The sequence below is a fragment of the Sciurus vulgaris genome (assembly GCF_902686455.1).
Source record: "Sciurus vulgaris genome assembly, chromosome: 11".
In the NCBI taxonomy this organism is placed as follows: domain Eukaryota; kingdom Metazoa; phylum Chordata; class Mammalia; order Rodentia; family Sciuridae; genus Sciurus; species Sciurus vulgaris.
In genome coordinates, this window is record NC_136472.1 from 16,632,253 (window position 1) to 16,650,171 (window position 17,919).

Sequence of the window (17,919 nt, forward strand, 5' to 3'; positions counted from 1 at the left end):
GACCCTAGTTAACTGCAATGTTCACTGCAGCTACACAAAGCCCAATATTTAAAGCTGAACCCAAATCACCATCACTCAGTCATCCAGAACCTATATTCAAACTGCCTTTGTACTCTTCCTTCAGATTCTCTCATCCCTCCCCCCAAAGGTTGGGTGGGAAACCGACACTCGGACACTGCCGGCAGCTACATGATCAACCTCCAAAGATCCACTAAGAAACCTCCCTAATCTGGAGTCAAGGTAGAGAGGACATTTGAAAGAAAATCAGAAAAATATTAAACAAGAATTATGCCCAACAGACTGTACACACTTTCTTTCTAATTGTACTTGTTATGAGATCCAGACATCAAAATTTTTCTGTAGCCCTTACCTAGATTATACTGAGAGAAGGAACAAAGTTCTATCTCCTCCTGAAGCCACAACCTCACAAGGATGAAATCATCTTTCAAGAAATGTTCTCATTCTAGAAAGGAAATTCAAGGAAGTGTTCTAGTCTGAAAAGAATGGGCGGGGGGTGGGGGACGTAAGAAATCAGAGGAATATTAAAGATACATGCTAGTTTAAAGCTAATGAGCAAAAAAAAAAAAAAAAAAAAAAAAAGCTAATGAGCAACTTACACATTAAGGCCCATCTTGCTACAATTAGGGCAGTATCTACTCAGCTATGATTTTCGGGCTGATTCCCATTTCAAAAGGAAGAGAACATCCTAGTTTTCAGCTACTGATGAGTTGGCTATATGATTATCTAGAATCAACTTTTGCAAAAATGTATATGTAAAAACAAAATCAAACAAATCTTAAGGTTTAAGATATGAAAGCACAGTCATGGTTCTTCAGTTCTAACAGATTTCTAACTTAAAGGTAAATTAACCAAACAAACTCACCTCCAAAAAATAACTTTCCAGTTGGCTTAAAAATAAAAACTCTCCTTTTGCTTTCTCAAATACATTTTAAGCCCCAAAGTTTGTGTAAATGATTTCTCTTAGCCTAACCAATTCAACCTATGGACCTTTCAGAGACCACAAGGCTGAAATTTTTTTCAGGTGTGTTGCCACTATACTCAGGTGAAATAAAAGGCATGAATAGAACTTTTACCCTTTTTTAAGCACATACCAAGTGTTACCCACAGATTTAACCTAGTAACCTCCACAAATCTTTGCCAGCAAAGGTAGTTTTAGGAGAAGAGGATGTCAATTCAGTTAACATAGATCCATTTGTTTTCTTTTATAAAGCAAAGCAGGGAGGTTACATCTAGCAGGTTAGTGAGGCTCTCACCCACCGCACCTGGAAAAGTAAGAGGGATCCACCCAGGAACAGCAGGGCTAAAACCGATCTGGGCCGTTCAAACTCTCTACAGGAAAAAACAATACCATTTAAGCTGCAAAGCTCCCTGCAACTTTCCATTTCCACAAATCCAATGGTAAAAGGGGGGAAAAAAAGAAAGAGTAAGTTTGAAACATACGAAGAACCATCTGTATAACTAGCTTCCGACCCGGACAAATTCCTTTCCCAACCCACACACAACATGCCAAAAAACCAACTTTTGATTTGGGCTCTGAAAACAGAAGTACGTTAGTTTAGTCCAGAAAAAATATAAAAAGTAAAGAACACACCAAAATGTAAATTCACACAACTTCTCTTACCCCGTTTCCATTCAGCTCCCAATATTAGACCCAGAAGTTTGTTTCCAGTTCCTGTAATATTTTACCTTTTTAACATAGTCAAATACCAAAATCCCCCATAAGTATTGAAAGTAGAAGGAAAAAAACAATTGCTTAAAAGTCACCCATCAGCATACAGACTCTTCATTTTTAAATTCCTTCTAGTTACCGTCAGACAAAAATTCAACTTGGCTTATCCTCCTTTGCCCGTCTGTACACACATTTTTTTCTTAAAAAAAAAAAAAAAAAAAAAAAAAAGCACACACCTCAAATGTGGACTTCTGAAAACCAGTCCTTTAAGAAAGAAACCCGAGGCTTCGCCAAATGTGCTGAGAAAGACGGATCCAGCAAGGCAGCTGATTTTCACCACCTCTTCCTCTTTTCAGGATCTTTCCTGCTCTTCTTTCTCTCCTCCCTCTCTCTCTCCCTCACTCTCCCTCTCGCTCTCTTTTTTTTCCCCCTCAGATCCAACACCTAAAATGGAAGTTGCACCCAGCCAAAGGCAAGGGAGCCTGGGTGGTGACAAACTGATCTGGCAGCCCTACCCCCTCGCTTTCCTAAGTGATGTCAGCCCCTGCGAGCTTCCAATAGGAGCCAGGCATAAATCAGGGAGCTGACCTTATCCAATAGGAAACTTTATTATAGGAAATTAAAAAAAAGAGAGAGAGGAGGAGAGAAAGAGACAGGGGGAAGTTTTATATATATATTTATATTTAAAGCAGAGACTATACAATCTCTGAGGAATTACTGCAGAGCTCAGAGGGTGGGCGCGTGAAAGAACAAGGGCTTTTCAGAATGGCATACTTAAGCATCCGTTCTCTTTGATGGGGGTTATTGCTCCCTCTCCCTACCTATCTGGGTGAGGAAACAGAAAAGAGCTGATTTTATTTGCCAGCTATTTGGTTTGTTGCCTTCTACCCCAAAACATTTTCCCAAAGGAAGATAGGAAAGGAAGGAAAGAGAAATCCTATAAACAGGACTACTGTGTGTTGACTGGGATGGTAGGGAGTATCAGGGGTAAACTCTGATTTCTTTGTTTTTTTTTTTAATTGCATTAGAGCTAATTAGGAAAAAAAAAAAATGCCTGGACTTGTTTATAGTTTTTAGTCTCTATACTGCGAACCAAATGGAAGATAGGAATCCACTGAGCTATTAAGAAAATCGCTGTCTTCCCATTTGTCCCCAAATCAAAATAAGGTGAATTTGTGGGGGAGAGTAAATGGGATCCAATAAACAAGCAATATATCTAAAGTGGTTAACAGCATAGGTAAAGTAAGTCTTACATTAAGAAAATTTGATTCCTTTGTGAACTTCAAGCTTAAGATTATCTGATTCATATATTCTCTTTTTACATTTGACCTAAATAAAGGATTATACAGGTATTATTTTTCTGAGTTAGGAAACATTTTTAACCTTAGACTGTTGGACCAGGAAGGAGGACGAGGGTGGGGTTTTTGTTTTTGTTTTGTTACTGGGGATTAAACCCAGGGCACTTTACCTCTGAGCTACATCCCTTTTATTTTGAGACAGGACCTTGCTAAATTTCCCAGGCTGACTTCGAATTTGTGATCCTCCTGCCTCAGTCTCCCAAGTGACTGGGATTACAGGAATGTTCCAAGCTAGTACTCTTTTTCAAAAACGACAAAGACTACTATTTTATTGTTACTCACTAATGACTAACAAGGATGATAATAATGAATTGAATGTTTTCTTTATCTTGCTTACTGAAAAATCTAAAACCTTTAGATTTACTAATGAATCTTCATAAAGAATAATCTAGAATAGTGGTGAAGAGCATAGATTCTGTAGTCAGACTCCCTGGCTTCAAACCCCACCTTTGTAAGAGTGCTGACTCCAATCTATGTACCACTTGACTCAATTATACTATCTCTCTGAGCCTGTTTCCTTAATTATAAAATGAGGATATCTACCTCACAAAGCTACTATGAAAATTAAAATACACATAAAGGTTTTTAAACCATGTATAGTGGTATAGTATAAACTCACCAGTATCTGTCCTGCCCCCAAAAAATCATCCATGGTTCACCATTACCCAATAATAGCAACCAATGAAGTGTCTATCATGTTAGAGTCACTTTGAGCTCATTACCACTAACTTTTAAAATGCCACTATGGAAAGAGTATTACCATCATTTTACAGATCAGGAAATCAAAGCTCAATTAAGTGAAGAAAATTGCCAGAGGTCATCTGGCTAAGAAGTGACCTCTGACTCAATCTGACTCCACAGCTGAGATCCTTTGAATCACCTTACACTACAGTCAGAATGAAGGCCAAATACCTTGTTGCTTTCAAAGTACCATATTTATTCATTCAATACATTATTGTAAACTGGGCTAGGAGTGGAGGCACATACCTGTAATCCCAGGGACTCAGGAGGCAAAGGCAGGAGGATCACAAGTTCCAGGTCAGCCTCAGCAACTTAGCAAGAACCTGTCTCAAAATAAAAATTTTAAAAAGGGCTGGGGATGTAGCTCAGTGGTACAGCACTGGGTTCAGTCCCCAGTACCACAAACACACACATTAAAGTAACACTTATCAACCATAATCTGACCTTTACTTATCTAACCCTGGAATTCCACTCCTCCTTAGCATGAAGTGCCCATTTAATCAGGATGATCTAGTCATTATTTACCCCATCACATTTTATATACAGTCTTAAGATCCTCATACTTGGTAGCCAAGACCAAACAAGCGTGTAGCACTTGCTTGATGGATTTTAAACAAACTAGAATGGGAAATGAATACATTATCACAAAGAAAACGAACAGCCTTCAAGTTTCATTATCTAAGAATCTTCTCCCATTGCTTTCTTGTATCTTCTACCTCTACTTTCCATCCGTAGCAAGTTCGAAAGCCAAAGATGATTGCGAGAGGAAAATAATTTGCACAAGAAATGTTTGATGATTCTCCGGTTCCTATATCAGAGCTCTATTCTACAATGTTCTATAATTTTCTAGAGATGGATTGGTCTTGTTTCTTCCTCATCACTGAAAATGATGAAGACAAAATATTGTCTTCATCATTTTGTCTGCCTTTCTATTTTGTTTTGTTTGTGTGTTTCTGTCTTCTCCAACAGAAGATAAGCTCCATGAAAGTATGAACAGTGTTTTTTTTGTTCATGGTACATTCCCAGAGCTTAACCTTATATTTCATACATAGCAACAGTTTTGAGAGAGAGAATAGTCTCTGCTTAGCAGTTACAGTATTCAGGACAAGTCATTTAACATGAAAGAATTTGTAGAAAACACTCAAAACAATTATATAAATAAAAAGCTCAGTGGTAAAAAAAGATGTTAAAATTTATCTTAAACAGATATCTCCAAATAAAGCATCACAATCACTGATACCAATAGATAAATTATTTATGCTCAGTTCACTGAAAATAAACTAGTTCTACCTGGGTTATTTTAAGTACCTATTTTAAGTACCAGGCACTCTTCTAAATGTTAATGATAAGATAGACAAGTTTCATAAAGCTTACTTTCTAGAGATAAAAGAGATTAATAACATAAGGGTTGATGATGTAGCTCAGTGGTAAGTGCATGTTTAGCATGCTTAAGGCCCTGGGTTCAATCTCCAACAGCAAAAGATAGATAAATAAGATAATGTCAGATACCACACTATGTAGATTTAAAACAGATTGATAAGAGTACCTTGTAGCATGCTCTAGATTGGATGTCAGAAACAAACTCTGGAAAGGTGACAGTTTACTTGAAATCTAAATAGTAAGAAGCAGCCAACTCTGAGACGGTATAAGTGGTGGTTATTCTTAATACCAAAGCCCTTGGGCTGGGGAGATAGCTCAGTTGGTAGAGTGCTTGGCTCGCAAGCACAAGGCCCTGAGTTCGATCCCCAGTACTGCGAAAAAAAAAAAAAAAAAAAGATCTCTCCCTTAATACCAAAGCCCCAAGGTGTGGGATGAAACATATTAGACCCAACAGAGGATGCAGGAAATAAGGACAGAAGGAGAGGTGAGAATCAGAATATGAAGTTATATGGGCCAGAGAAAGAAGTTTGGGGTTTTTTATTCTTAGACGAAAGCGTCTCTGTAGGAGTGGAAGGGTTAAACAGAAGGACATGATCTAAATCCCATTTTGGAAAGATCCTGTAAATAAACTTATGCAACAAATAAAGAGGAAGCAAGTGTAAAAGCAAAATTAGTTTGAAAGCAATTGTACCTGTCAAGTTACAGTGATAGAGATTTACATTAGGACAGCATAAATATGGAGAGAAATTAATGGCTTGAAGACTTTTAATGGCAAGAGACTTTTTTGTTTTTTCTTTGTTTCTCTTTTGTTTATACACATGGAACATTATAATCAGTGTTCTGCTTTGCTTTGGGTACTGGGATTGAAACCACGGTGCTATACTACTGTTCGACAGACATCCTTGGCCCTTTTAGTTTTCATTTTGAGACAGGGTCTCACTAAATTGCTTAAGGCCTTGATAAATTGCTGATGCAGGCCTCAATTTGCAGTCCTCCTTCCTCAGCCTCTGGAGTCTCTGGGATTAAAAGACATTTGCCACCATGCCAGGCTTCAATGCTCAGTCTTAAAATCCATAAGTTTAACTTCCCCACCCATCATCACAAACAAAGATAGAAAAATAAGATACCATAAAATGGTGAAAGATTAGGAAAGAACTGGGGGAGGGGATTAAAAAAGAAATGGGACCCCAGGGTGGGGTAGAATAGCTCTGTAGTAGAATGCATGCTTAGCATGCACAAAGCCCTGGGTTTGATCCCCAACACCGAAAAAAATTTTAAACTATCACATAGGTTAGAGTAGTGTAATGATGATTCTAGTTCTAAAAAGACTAAAATTATAAATGCCAATAAGAAGTGAAAAAAATGAACTTCAAAAAAAACACTGGCTATTTGTACAAAGAAAAACAACATATTTTTACTCCTTTATACCCTCTGGTGGCTACATATTCAAAACTCATCATTTTTTGTATTGTTTTGTTTCTCTCCCTCTCTTTCCTTCTCTCTCTCTCTTCAAAGTCTATCATTTTTGAAGCCCTGGGATAGCCATTTATCATTCCCTTTAGAAATTCTTAACGCAAATAGGGTTAATTAAAACAAACAAGAGCCAAGAAGATAAACAAAACAAAAAACAAAAAACAGAACAAATAAAAACACATTGTCTTGCAAAAAAAAAAAGAGCCAAGAAGTGAGTCCTCTTCTTTAAAATTAATTTCATCCTGATGAAAATATAATATTTATATTTTCCTGATACCTCCACAAAATTGTCAATACTGGTACTACACCTGCCCAATCAAGTGTTGATTCTTCAGCAACAGATGCCATAAATATTACTTTTTTTTTTTTTTTTAACATGGTACTGGGGATTGAACCCAGGGCCATAAATAAGTATTGTTCTGCCTTCACTCTTTTGCTTTTCCTTCCTTGCTTGCTTACTTGCAAGCCAGTAAAATTGGTCCTCCTTCTGCTAGGTTTTATGTTCTTTCAGAAACTGCTTCCTCTTCAAATATGACAACTGCAACTGAAAATGTCTTCTGTTCCTTGTTTCTTTCTCATCTTAAGAGCAGAGGCTTCGAAACCACACCAGTTAAGACATACTTGAGAGCACTCTATTTACTCACCTCTCTTTTTGTCCTTTTGCAGGTTCTCCTCCTGTTAGGCATCTTCCTTTCTACCTCCAGTTGGCTTCAGCATTTTTTGTGAAAATGGATTCAGGCCATTTTCACCCAGAGCGAGTGAGGCATCACCGGGCATCTACCGAGGGGCAGTAATGGAAGCCAGGGCCTGGGTCCTAATGCACAAGAGGGAAAGAACTGTCGTCTAGATTTATGCCGTGGATTTATTTGCATTCTTTGTAAATGTTTTACCTTGAGATCATTTAATTTAGTATCACTCCTGAAACAAGCTGTTTTCCGTCAGGGGCTGTGCTAAATAAATCGTCTGGGGAAGGGCACAGGAGACCACCTCCAGGGGGAGAATTTCTGCAGTTCTCTGGGTCAACAGTTCCCTGAGATTCGGGGTCGGAGTGGAATCAGTGGAGACACTGAATTCAGAAACTAGCTCCATGAGCTTGTTCCAGAACCTCTCTGGCCTTAGAATACCTAGATTCGAGGCATGGGGTGCGAGTGGAGACGCCCAGCCAGAGAACCACGGGTAGAGGAAGGCATAAAAACGGAGGGGGTCTGACGGCCTGAAGCCGCGTCCGGCCACACGAGGCTCCTTCGTCTGTTCTCGTTCATGCACGCGGAACTTTACATGCGGCGCTCTTTCCTGCTCGAAGCGAGCGCGGCCCTGGCAGGCCGTTTGCGGCCTCTTCAAGGCGGAGGAGGCGATGTCCTCCGACCGCCCTGGTGCAGTGCCCAGGCCTTGAGTGCCGCGGGGCCCGGCCCGAGAGTCCCTCCCCGCAGGCCCTTCCTCCTACCTCCCGCGGCCCTGCCATCTTCCCTCAGCCCTCAAGTCCCTCGAGACCCAGCCTCCCGCCCAAAGCTCCGCGCCTCCTCTGATTGGCTCTCCCCGGGGCCTTCGGCCAATGGGGATGACGTATTCAGGCAGACGTAGCCGAGGCTCGGGAGGAGGAAGGACGTCGGCCCCGCGACGCGCCGGCGCGAGGGCAGCGGCGCGCGGTGTGTGGCACGGGCCGCGTGGACTCGGGCCCTGGCTGTCACCACTGCCCAGTGCATGTGGGTGCTGGGACCAGCAGCACGACGAGGGCACCAAGGGGGTGACTGCAAAGCCCCTGTGGCCAGAGGTGGCGGTGAGGGCCAACCCTGAATTCGGGCCTCCGGGATCCCCTCGCTCCATTCCCAGAAACCTTCGCGCCGAGTGGTCTCTCAAAGGAGTTGGGCCGGGGCGCCCGGAGTGTGCGGGACGCGCAGCTTTGCAGGGCCTTCCCTAACGCCCTGCTTTCTCCTTCAACCCCAATTCCCTCTGCTCTGGACGGAGAAGGGAATCGCTCAGGCCGTTGACCCACCTGCGCTGCTTTGCTCCAACTGTTGGCAGGAGGCTGGACATTAATAGGAAGCAAGGCAGGCTGGACAGAGGATCCAAGCAGAGACAGCACATCAGAAGCAAATCCTGCTGCAAAACCATTCCAGGTTGGGTCTGGGAGCAAGGCCTAGCACTGGTGTTTTGGAAAGCTTCCCCAGGGCCTTTGCAACAGCTGCCCTTCTACACCTATGGTTTTCTGTCTGGGATGGGAATTGAGCCCGCCCTTTCCTAATTTACTTTTCCACTCTTTTCTTTCCTGATAGTTTTGATGTGAACCATTCGAACCCTCAGTGCTACCTGACTGCAAACTTCATGCCAGGACAAGAACACAGCTGTGCAGTGAGTGTGGGTTTTTTAGTGCAAAACAAAACAAAACTGGAAATGTAATCGGTGTGAAGTCAGACTATCCAGCTTGTTTGGGAGAGGTAGAATGCTTACCTATCCTTGCTCCAGTGTTAGCCAGGTAATTAACCAAACAGACAAAACTAAAGGCCACATTTTTGTCAACTTCCAGGATCAATCAGGCTCACTTTGGCCAGGAACATTTGAACCAAGAGAGGCAATGTCATTTGTGAGAGATCTTCCCACTCAGTCCAGAGTCTTCACTTTATTGTGCACCCTCTGCTGGTTAGTGTGATAGCACAGAGAAAAGAAGATGCATAGAACTTCCTAGAGAAAGGTTTATACCCATTATTGTTTGTTTGTTTGTGGTGGGGGGAGTACTGGGAATTGAACTTAGAGGCACTCAACCACTAGGCCACGTTCCCGCCCTATTTTGTATTTTATTTAGAGACAGGGTCTCACTGAGTTGCTCAGCCCCTTGTTTTTGCTGAGGCTGGCCTTGACAAACTCAAGATCCTCCTGTCTCAGCCTCCCAAGCCACTGGATTACAGACAATGTGCCACCTCAACCAGCTCCCATTATTGTTTTTAAAAGTGTTAAATTGGGTTGGGGAGATAGCTCAGCTGGTAGAGTACTTGCCTCGCAAACACAAGGCCCTGAGTTCGATCGCCAGTACCGAAAAAAAAAAAAAAAAAAAAAAAAAAAAAGTGAGGATTATAACCATGGAACTGGGATGAAGTGCTGAGGGAGAATGTTAGTAGTCAGCACTCTAGGAGTTTGAGTCTCGGCAGTAATATGAATGAAGAAGATTGAAGGATGATAATAATAATATTCATTTGGGGGATAATAGTTACGTTGTGCCACGCCCACATTGTGCTAAGCAGTTTTACCTGTGTTGACTCATTTGATTTTTAAAACAATCCCACAAGGTAAGTACTGTTATTATTCCCATTTCATAAATGAGAAAGTGAGACTGAGAGTTAAGTCACCTGTGTGAGATTATACAGCTACGCTAATAACGGAGCCAAGATTCAAACCTAAGCTTATCTCTGAGCTCTCACATGTAACCACTATGATGATTTTATTTATTTATTTACGATACTTGGGATTGAAACCAGGGGTGCTTTACCACTGAGCTACATCCCCAGATCTTTTTATTTTTCATTTTGAGGCTGGCCTTGGACCTGTGATTTTCCTCTCAACCTCTCCAGTTGCTGGGATAACAGGCATGCATCACCATGCCATGAGCCAAGGATGTCTCAAGAAAGAATTTCATGCCAGGCTAGTGGCACATGCCTGAAATCCCAGGATTCCAGGGGCTGATGCAAGAAGATCACCGTTTCAAGGCCAGCCTTGGCAACTTAAACAAGCTTCTCAGCATCTTATGGAGACTCTGCTTCAAAATAAACAATAAAAGGACTGGGAATATAGTTTAGTGTTAAAGCACCCCTGGGTTCAATCCCCACTTCCAAAAAAAAAAAAAGAGGGAGAGTGAGATACCCTTAGCACAACTTCTAGGGTTAGTGTTTCCTCAATTTATACTACTTTGAAAAAAAAAATTTTTTTTTTCGTAGTACCAGGGATTGAACCCAGGTGCGCTTAACCACCGAGCCACATTCCCAAAGACCCCCTTTTTAAAAAAATACTTAGAGTCAGGTTTTGCCGAGTTCCTTAGGCCCAAAGTTGCTGAGGCTGTCTTTGAACTTGTGATCCTCCTGCCTCAGCCTCCCAAGCTGCTGGGATTACAGGTGTGTGCCATTGCACCCGGCTCAAAATTTCTGTTATTGCAAAGACAAAAAAAAAAAACTATTTATGTATAACCATGTCTCTGAAATGAACTCTCTCACTTACAGGAATCTGATCTGTGAAAATCTAAGTTCATTAGAGACTGCCAACATGTGCTCTCCTGCCAGTTCCAAGATCTTATATAGGAACCCTCGGTTTCTCCGGTTAGCATTTCTGCAGCTTCATCACCAACAGCAGAGTGGTGTGTTTTGTGATGTCCTTCTGCAGGCAGAAGGTAAGAAACTGGTAGAAACTCAGCTGGAAACTCACCATAGAATAAGATAAAATTAGTTTAAGGCTAAGGGTGAAAGAAAGAAAAAAAACAGAAGAATGTTACTACTTTTGAGTACTATAAACTATTTGGTAAAGAACTATATGTTTCTAGGACAATTTTCAGGAGTGAAATTGTGTTTTTTTTCTCTTAAAAATGAAATTAATTGTAAAGTTTTGTAAACATCGAGATAACTTAAGATATGGATATTGGGTTAGAGTTGTAGCTCAGTAGTAGAGCACTTGCCTACCATGTGTGAGGCCCTGAATTTGATCTCTGGCACTGAAAAAAAAAAAAAAAAATGGATATTATTCTTCCCGGTGACTATGGAGGCTAAGCAAGAACATCAAAAGTTCAAGGGCAGACTGATCAATTTAGGGAGACCTAGAGATATAGCTCAGTGGTAAAGTACTCTGGGTTTAATCCCTAGTACCAAAAACAAAAATAAAAAAGGATTGTAGTTAGACTCTGTAATCTTAGCTACTTGGCAAACTAAGTAGGTCTACCTGGGAATCTGGGCAAGTCCCTACCTCAAAATAAAAAGTATAAAAACCTTGGGGATGTAGTTTAGAGATAGAGCACCCCTGGTTTCAAACCCCAGTATTGCCAAAAAATAAAGTATGTGCTATTAAAGTGATGAAGAGCACAGACTGTAGCCAGATTCTGGGTTCAAATTTTGTCCCTGCTACTTACTAACTACAATTGTGGGCATCTTACAGAAGTATACCAGTTTACTCATCTACAATACCAGTAGCTACATCACAAGGTTGTGAATAAATGGATTAATACTGGCAAAACCCTTAGAACAGTGCCTGATGACTCTAGAAGTTATTTAAAGTTGACATCTGATTAGATATATGTAAGGAAGAGAAGAATGAGATGACTGAGGCAAGGGGATGAATGGGATACTTTATTTTGGAATAGAAATTGGGAGGTTTTGGGTGGCAAAATTCCATTTCCTTAGAAGGTTGCATTGGAGGTGCTTGGGAGACATCCATGTAAGTATGCAGGCCATGATGTTTGTAACCTCAGGAAAGATATCTAGGTAGTAAGTGATAGGGCTTTGGGAGTCATTAGCAAGCCTTTGTTAATTGAAGACATAGGATAGCCTGAATGATATTGCCTGGAAATTGGTCATAAAATGAGAAGGTAGCTCAGAACAGACCTCTCCCTGGTAGACAGCAGGATAGTTGAAGCCTGATTGTTCGCCTCTAAACCTACTGTTAGACCACACATTGTTCCTATAAAACTTTTTGAGCACTCATGTGTCAAAACCATTTATTCAGCAAGTATTTGATTTTCTACCATGTGGCAAGCACTGGTTATACCTCAGTGAACAAGACAGATATGGCCCCTGTCCTCAAAGAGCTTTCAGTATAATGGAGATGGCTAATTCCAGTTCAGATCAGTAAGTGCTATGATAGTTATTGAGTACCTCTCTGTGCCTAGGAGCACCAGACCCCCCATACTTGTGGATTGGAAGGCTTGCTTTTTTTTTGGTGGTAGTGGGGATTGAACCCAAGGGTGTTCTACCACTGAGCTACATCCCCAGCCTATTTTATTTTTTGAGATTTTTTTTTTTTTGAGACAGGGTCTCAAACTCCCAAGTTGCTAGGATTACAGGTATGCACCACTCCCCAGCTGGAGAAAGACTTTTTGAATGATGTAGGCAAGATTTTGGAAGATTATTAAAAAAATAAGTTAGCTAACAGAGAGGTAATGGCAGAAGATTCCAGGCAAGCAGAAGGAACAAAGTTCTACTTTTATTTGAATTGCCATGGGGAAAAAAAACTAAGAGAAGGGGCAGTACATTTGGGTAGTAATGTCTGTGCTTGGTTCATGAACATGCCAGTCTACATAAGGAAAGTTGTGGGTTTCTCTCCAGGTGAGGCAGTTCCAGCCCACTGCTGCATTCTGTCAGCCTGCAGCCCCTTCTTCACAGAACGCCTGGAACGGGAAAGGCCAGCTCAGGGTCGGAAGGTGGTGCTGGAGCTGGGGGGTCTGAAAATCAGGACACTTAGAAAGCTGGTGGACTTCCTGTATACCTCAGAGATGGAAGTATCTCGAGAAGAAGCCCAGGACGTGCTTTCTGCTGCCCGTCAGCTTCGTGTGTCTGAGCTAGAATCTCTTCAGTTAGAGGGTGGAAAGTTGGTGAAGGCCCCTCAGGGCCGAAGACTGAACCGAGAGTGTTTACAACCGCCAAGTGCTGCACCCATCTCTGCCAGAGTGGTGGCACCCAGCCGCCGCCCACGAACTCCACTGCCTGTTACTCAGACTCCTTGTCCTCTTGGGGCAGTTAGGTTGAAGTCTTTGGGGAAGGAGGAAGGTCCCCAGGAAAAGAGTAACCGACCAAATGCTGAGAACTTGTCAGGCACTCTTCTGCTCAAGAGGAAGGCTAGAGCCTGCCTGACTCCCCAAGAGGAAAGCTCTTCTCCATCAAGCCAAAGTCAGGGACCTAAGGAAAACAAGAATGACTCTGTCCTTGGTCCTACGGCAGTTTCCCCACCCAGCTTGTACCCCTCTGTGGACGAGCGACTGTTGCCCAGGAAGATCAGGCTAAGTCGCTCAAAGCCATCTCCTGATGTCTGTACATCAAAGCCTAGCATTTTAAGTGGATCCACAGTGCCCACAGCTCCCGGTCGGCGTCTTTGGCGGCAGAGGAGTATAAATAAAGAAGCACCAGCGGACAAACAGAAGCCAGGAAGAGCTAGTCCTCTACGGAACACCCCAAGTCCATCTGGTCTTGGGAAGACAGGTGGGAGTAAGAAACGGAGCCCTGAAGTCAGGGCACCCAACTCAGACTCTGCAGAGGAAGGGCAGATTGGGAGAGTAAAACTTAGGAAAATTGTAAATGGGACCTGCTGGGAGGTAGTACAGGAGCCTCCCCTCAAAAATTCTCAAGATAGCCCCCAGATCACAGATCCTGGAAGAGACTTAGAACCTCCAAGGACTCAGCTATCTTCAATTAATGAGCAGGAGATGCCATCTACTAGAATAGAACTGTGTCAGGACTCCCCCGTTGTCTCTAGGCTACAAGACTTTCTGCTCTCTGCTAGCCACTCCCCAGATCACCCTGTGGTGAAGTCAGAGTTTGGGTCTAGTCCAGAGCTGGTAGGGAAAGAACCCATGATGAATATTGACTGCAGAGAGCCATATGCATTTGATACAGCTCTGCTAAGGCAGCCCTGTGAAGCTGAAGAGTACCGAATCACAAGTGCCGCGGCCACCAGTGAGCTGGAAGAGATCCTTGACTTCATGCTCTGTGGCTCAGACATTGAGCCACCTGTTGGGTCTTTGGAGAGTCCTGAGGTTGAAGGCTGCAGAACCCCTAGTTATCACCTGACAGAAACAGGAAAGAACTGGATTGAAGGGGAAGAATGGTGTTTACCAGATATGGAACTCTGGCCCAGGGAGCTCACAGGATTGGAAAAGGAACCTGTTGGTGAGAACAAAGAGCCAATTGAGCCCTTTAGTCCCCTTGTCATGCCTTCTGAGAACAAAGAGCCAATTGAACCCTTTAGTCCTCTTGTCATGCCCTCTGAGATGAGTGAAGGAGGGGTGCTCTCAGTGGGAGATTCTTGGACTCCACATCTTGAAATTACCAACTCCCAGCCACTGGATGGTCAGGGAGACAAACTTCTTCACATTGACTCCCCTGACCTTCCCCAAAGATCTTACAGGGACCTCTCTCCTCCATGCTCAAACTGGGAAGAGACTGAGCTAGATGTGTCCCTAACCATGGATGAGGACTTATACTCTGCTCCAGAGGCCAGCAAGGAGATATTTGATAACTCTGAGCTGCTGGGCCCCCTTCCTGCCAGCTCTGAAGATGAAGAAATCGATGTGGTGGACTGGACAGCAGAGGGGAGGCTGGGGCCCAACAGTGTTCCCTCTGTGTGGCCTGATCCTTCCTCAGAGTCAGAAACAGAGGTAGATATACTAACGTAGTGGAGAAGGGAGGGTAGGTTAGGGGCCCTGGGAGGGTGGAAAGTGTTGGCTAGCAAAAGGCTTATTGGCAGAAAAACTAGCACATGCCTTCTCCTCTTAGTGTAAGAGGTAGGTTGACCCTGGCTCTTTGTAGGTCCCTCCCTCCCCTCCCCAGACCTTGGGAACCAGGCAGAAGTTCAGTAATAACATAGGTAGAAAATTATGAATTTGAACTATCTTATTTCTGTGTAATCTACTTTCCAGTTAGTGACAAGTGAAACAATAAACTGCGTGGTCCCCACCTCTAGTGGGTCATAGGTAACAGTCAAGAACCAGGTCTCTCAGTTCACAGGGCATCAAGTCTGCAAATTCAGGGAAAGTTCTATGGTGGGGTTCTGTTACACTTTGAGCCTCTCAAAATTTAACAAGGATTGGGGTTATGACTCAGTAGCAGAGCACTCCCGTAGCATGCAAGAGGCCTTGGGTTTGATCCCCAATACCACAAACAGTAGAAAGAGAAATGTCCCAGAAGATGTGAAGCTGTTAGGCAAAATACCAAGTGGGTGGGAATGATGGGACACTGTCCAGCATCTTGTGTTTGTGGAGCTTGCTGCCAGTGTGTGAAGTCTAGGTAAAACCTCCAGAGGGGCCAGGAAGGTGTACGTCCATCACTTCTAAGAAGTGAGTTGGAAAAGAGTTGCTTTAAAAAAAAAAAAATTTAGTTTGCTCCCATAGTTTTTACAAGTGTTTCACATGTTCTACCAGAGACTCTTAAAAGTTCCAGACCAATTGGTGACCTTGGGCAATGAAAAATATAAGGATCATCAACCCCACAGCTGGCTTTGTCCATTAATATTAAATTTTACTCAAAGATACTTTATTTAACCTTTTATTAAACAAACCAAATTCAAATACTTTCACAATGCCTTACTAGAAGGTTGCCTCATCTGTACCATCATTTCTGGAGTGGAAGAAACCATGGCTTCAGGTACATGACTGAAGTTTAGCCGTGTCCCATCATAAATTCTCCAACATCACCAGAGACAGCTGCAAAAATGAGAGGGGAAATGTTAGAGATGGGATCCAGGCAACCAAAGACTAAGGAAGACAGCTCCCCCATCCCTTTATTAAATTTTGATATTGGGGATTGAGCCCTGGGAGGCTTTACTACTGAGCTACATTCCCAGCCCTTTATTTTTTGAGATAGGGTCTTGCTGAGACTGGCCTTGAACTTGTAATCCTCCTGCTTCAGCCTCTTCAGTCCCCAGCATCCCCCAACTCACACCCAGGAGCTCAAGGACCGTATCCTTCCCCCAAAGCTCACTCAGCATCCAAGTGCCTGACAAGATGCCAAAGCAATGAAACATTATAGACAGAGAAAAAAAAAATCCGTGTAACCAGGAGGCACAGTGCTGTATGCAGTGTTTAATACATAAGCACTGGGAAATAAAAAAAAGCTAGAAAAGAGTCGGGGTTAGGTAGGTACAGGTGAAGTAACAGTATGCTGGTATGGGAGGAAAACCACTAACACATACAAAAGCACTTGTTAAAAAATTTCACTTGGGGAACCAGTAAGATTTACAACCGGTTCAAAGAATTAAAATAGCCATCAGGAATGAATTCCAAACAAATGCAAAACTGGCCCTATACCCCCAGGGCCACAATCACCCGGAAGGATACAAATTGCACATCTATAAAGAATCATTTATGTTTCCATTAGTGTTCTACAATTTAGCGTAAAATCACTGAAGTGCAAAACGGTTAGCAAAAGGCATGCCATATAGGAAACCACTAGATCCTGTGTGAAATAAGTTATGACAGTATGGGCTCCTTTGCAAGAAGCCACCCCAAGATGAATTCCCTCTCCATTTCAAACCTCAGCATGAGGACTTCTGCCCAAACCGCCCTACGAAAGGTACTTCTTCAACTCTTCCACCACTTCTTGAGGTTCAGGGAATTTGAGTTTGCGAGGGGGCCCCTTCTTAATCCCAGTCCAGAGCTCGGCACCTGGGAATAAACCGAAATTACGTTGGAATCCACGAGCACCTCTCTAAGGTCAACAGCTGGCCGCGGTTTCCGAAACTAGCGGGCGCTTCTTAGCTTCAGACCCCATGCCCCTCTGCCCCAAGGCCCGGCCCGCACTCACTGCTGCCGTCCGGGCGCAGCAGTGTCACCTCGAAGCTGCCCCTCCGGGGCTTGCAAGGATTCACCTTCACGGGAAGCTCCGGGGCCTCCAGGCGCAGCGCCTGGCTCAGGGCCGCGGCGTTGCGCCCGTAGACGCGTCAGCTAGTGCTAGGGAGAGATGGGGAGGTCAGACTGCGCCCCACGCTGCCACGCCATCCTTCCCGCCGCCGCCCGTGACTCTCCCGGGCCCTCACCAATGCTCAATGACGACGACCGCCTCTTCCACCTGTTCCCGGCCGTTCTCCAGTTCCTCCCGCTTCTCCGACGTCGCGACCACAGTGGCCTCGGCCTTCCGCTTCCTCCCCCGAGGAGCCATGGCGCCTGGCCTCCGGCTGCGCGCCGAGCCGACTGGGGGTCCTGGGCGGGAGGGAAAATAGCGTGGGGATGCTACGACTGAGTTAGCACGGGCGGGAAGGCAGTCAGACTCGGAACTACCAGGCTCAGCCTGAACTTCCGCTCACCCAACAAAACCTACCCCGGGGAGCGGAAAGCGTGGCCCGCGCACGCACGTGGCCGGGAGGCGGGACCCTCGGGACCAGCCACTCAGCCTACCAGAAGCCGAGGTACCGCGAGGACCGGCCCAACCATTCTGCGCTTCGGGTGGAGGGGTGGAGGGGACGAGGTGAGGCAGGCGTGCCGGAGGGCGGGCCGAGTAAGAGGCGGAGACTAAGGTCTGAAAGCAAGTCTCACCTCACACACAGGGTTTTAGGTAGCTATGAGTCGCACCAACACCCTTCCCAAATTCCTCCTCCTTGGGA

At 43.9% G+C, this 17,919-nt stretch overlaps 3 protein-coding genes across 17 annotated transcripts in view; 1 reads left to right on the forward strand and 2 right to left on the reverse strand.

Moving 5' to 3' along the window:
* The window catches only part of CTNND1 (catenin delta 1), a 63,536-nt gene extending 61,342 nt beyond the window's left edge, over positions 1 to 2,194 (reverse strand). For 8 of the 15 annotated variants that reach the window (XM_079102259.1, XM_079102260.1, XM_079102266.1 and 5 more), the window contains exon 1: positions 1,927 to 2,194. The gene's annotated coding sequence lies outside the window, so the exon portion shown is untranslated. Of the gene's footprint in view, positions 1 to 370; positions 394 to 1,926 lie in introns of those variants that run through there. The other 7 variants (XR_013757573.1, XR_013757574.1, XM_079102256.1 and 4 more) reach the window with 2 other exon arrangements.
* An 8,696-nt stretch (positions 2,195 to 10,890) lies between these two features.
* BTBD18 (BTB domain containing 18) lies at positions 10,891 to 15,718 on the forward strand (the record flags this gene model as incomplete). The annotated part of the gene is made up of 2 exons (XM_079102646.1): positions 10,891 to 11,014; positions 12,936 to 15,718. 2 exons carry the CDS (start codon positions 10,891 to 10,893, stop codon positions 14,996 to 14,998), a joined length of 2,187 nt encoding a protein of 728 aa, XP_078958772.1. The 3' UTR covers positions 14,999 to 15,718.
* A 132-nt stretch (positions 15,719 to 15,850) lies between these two features.
* Positions 15,851 to 17,657, reverse strand: SELENOH (selenoprotein H). The gene is made up of 4 exons (XM_079102613.1): positions 17,356 to 17,657; positions 17,124 to 17,269; positions 16,854 to 16,984; positions 15,851 to 16,024 (listed from the first exon to the last, which is right to left on the reverse strand). Exons 1-3 carry the CDS (start codon positions 17,475 to 17,477, stop codon positions 16,884 to 16,886), a joined length of 369 nt encoding a protein of 122 aa, XP_078958739.1. The 5' UTR covers positions 17,478 to 17,657; the 3' UTR covers positions 15,851 to 16,024; positions 16,854 to 16,883.
* Positions 17,658 to 17,919: the final 262 nt, after the last annotated feature.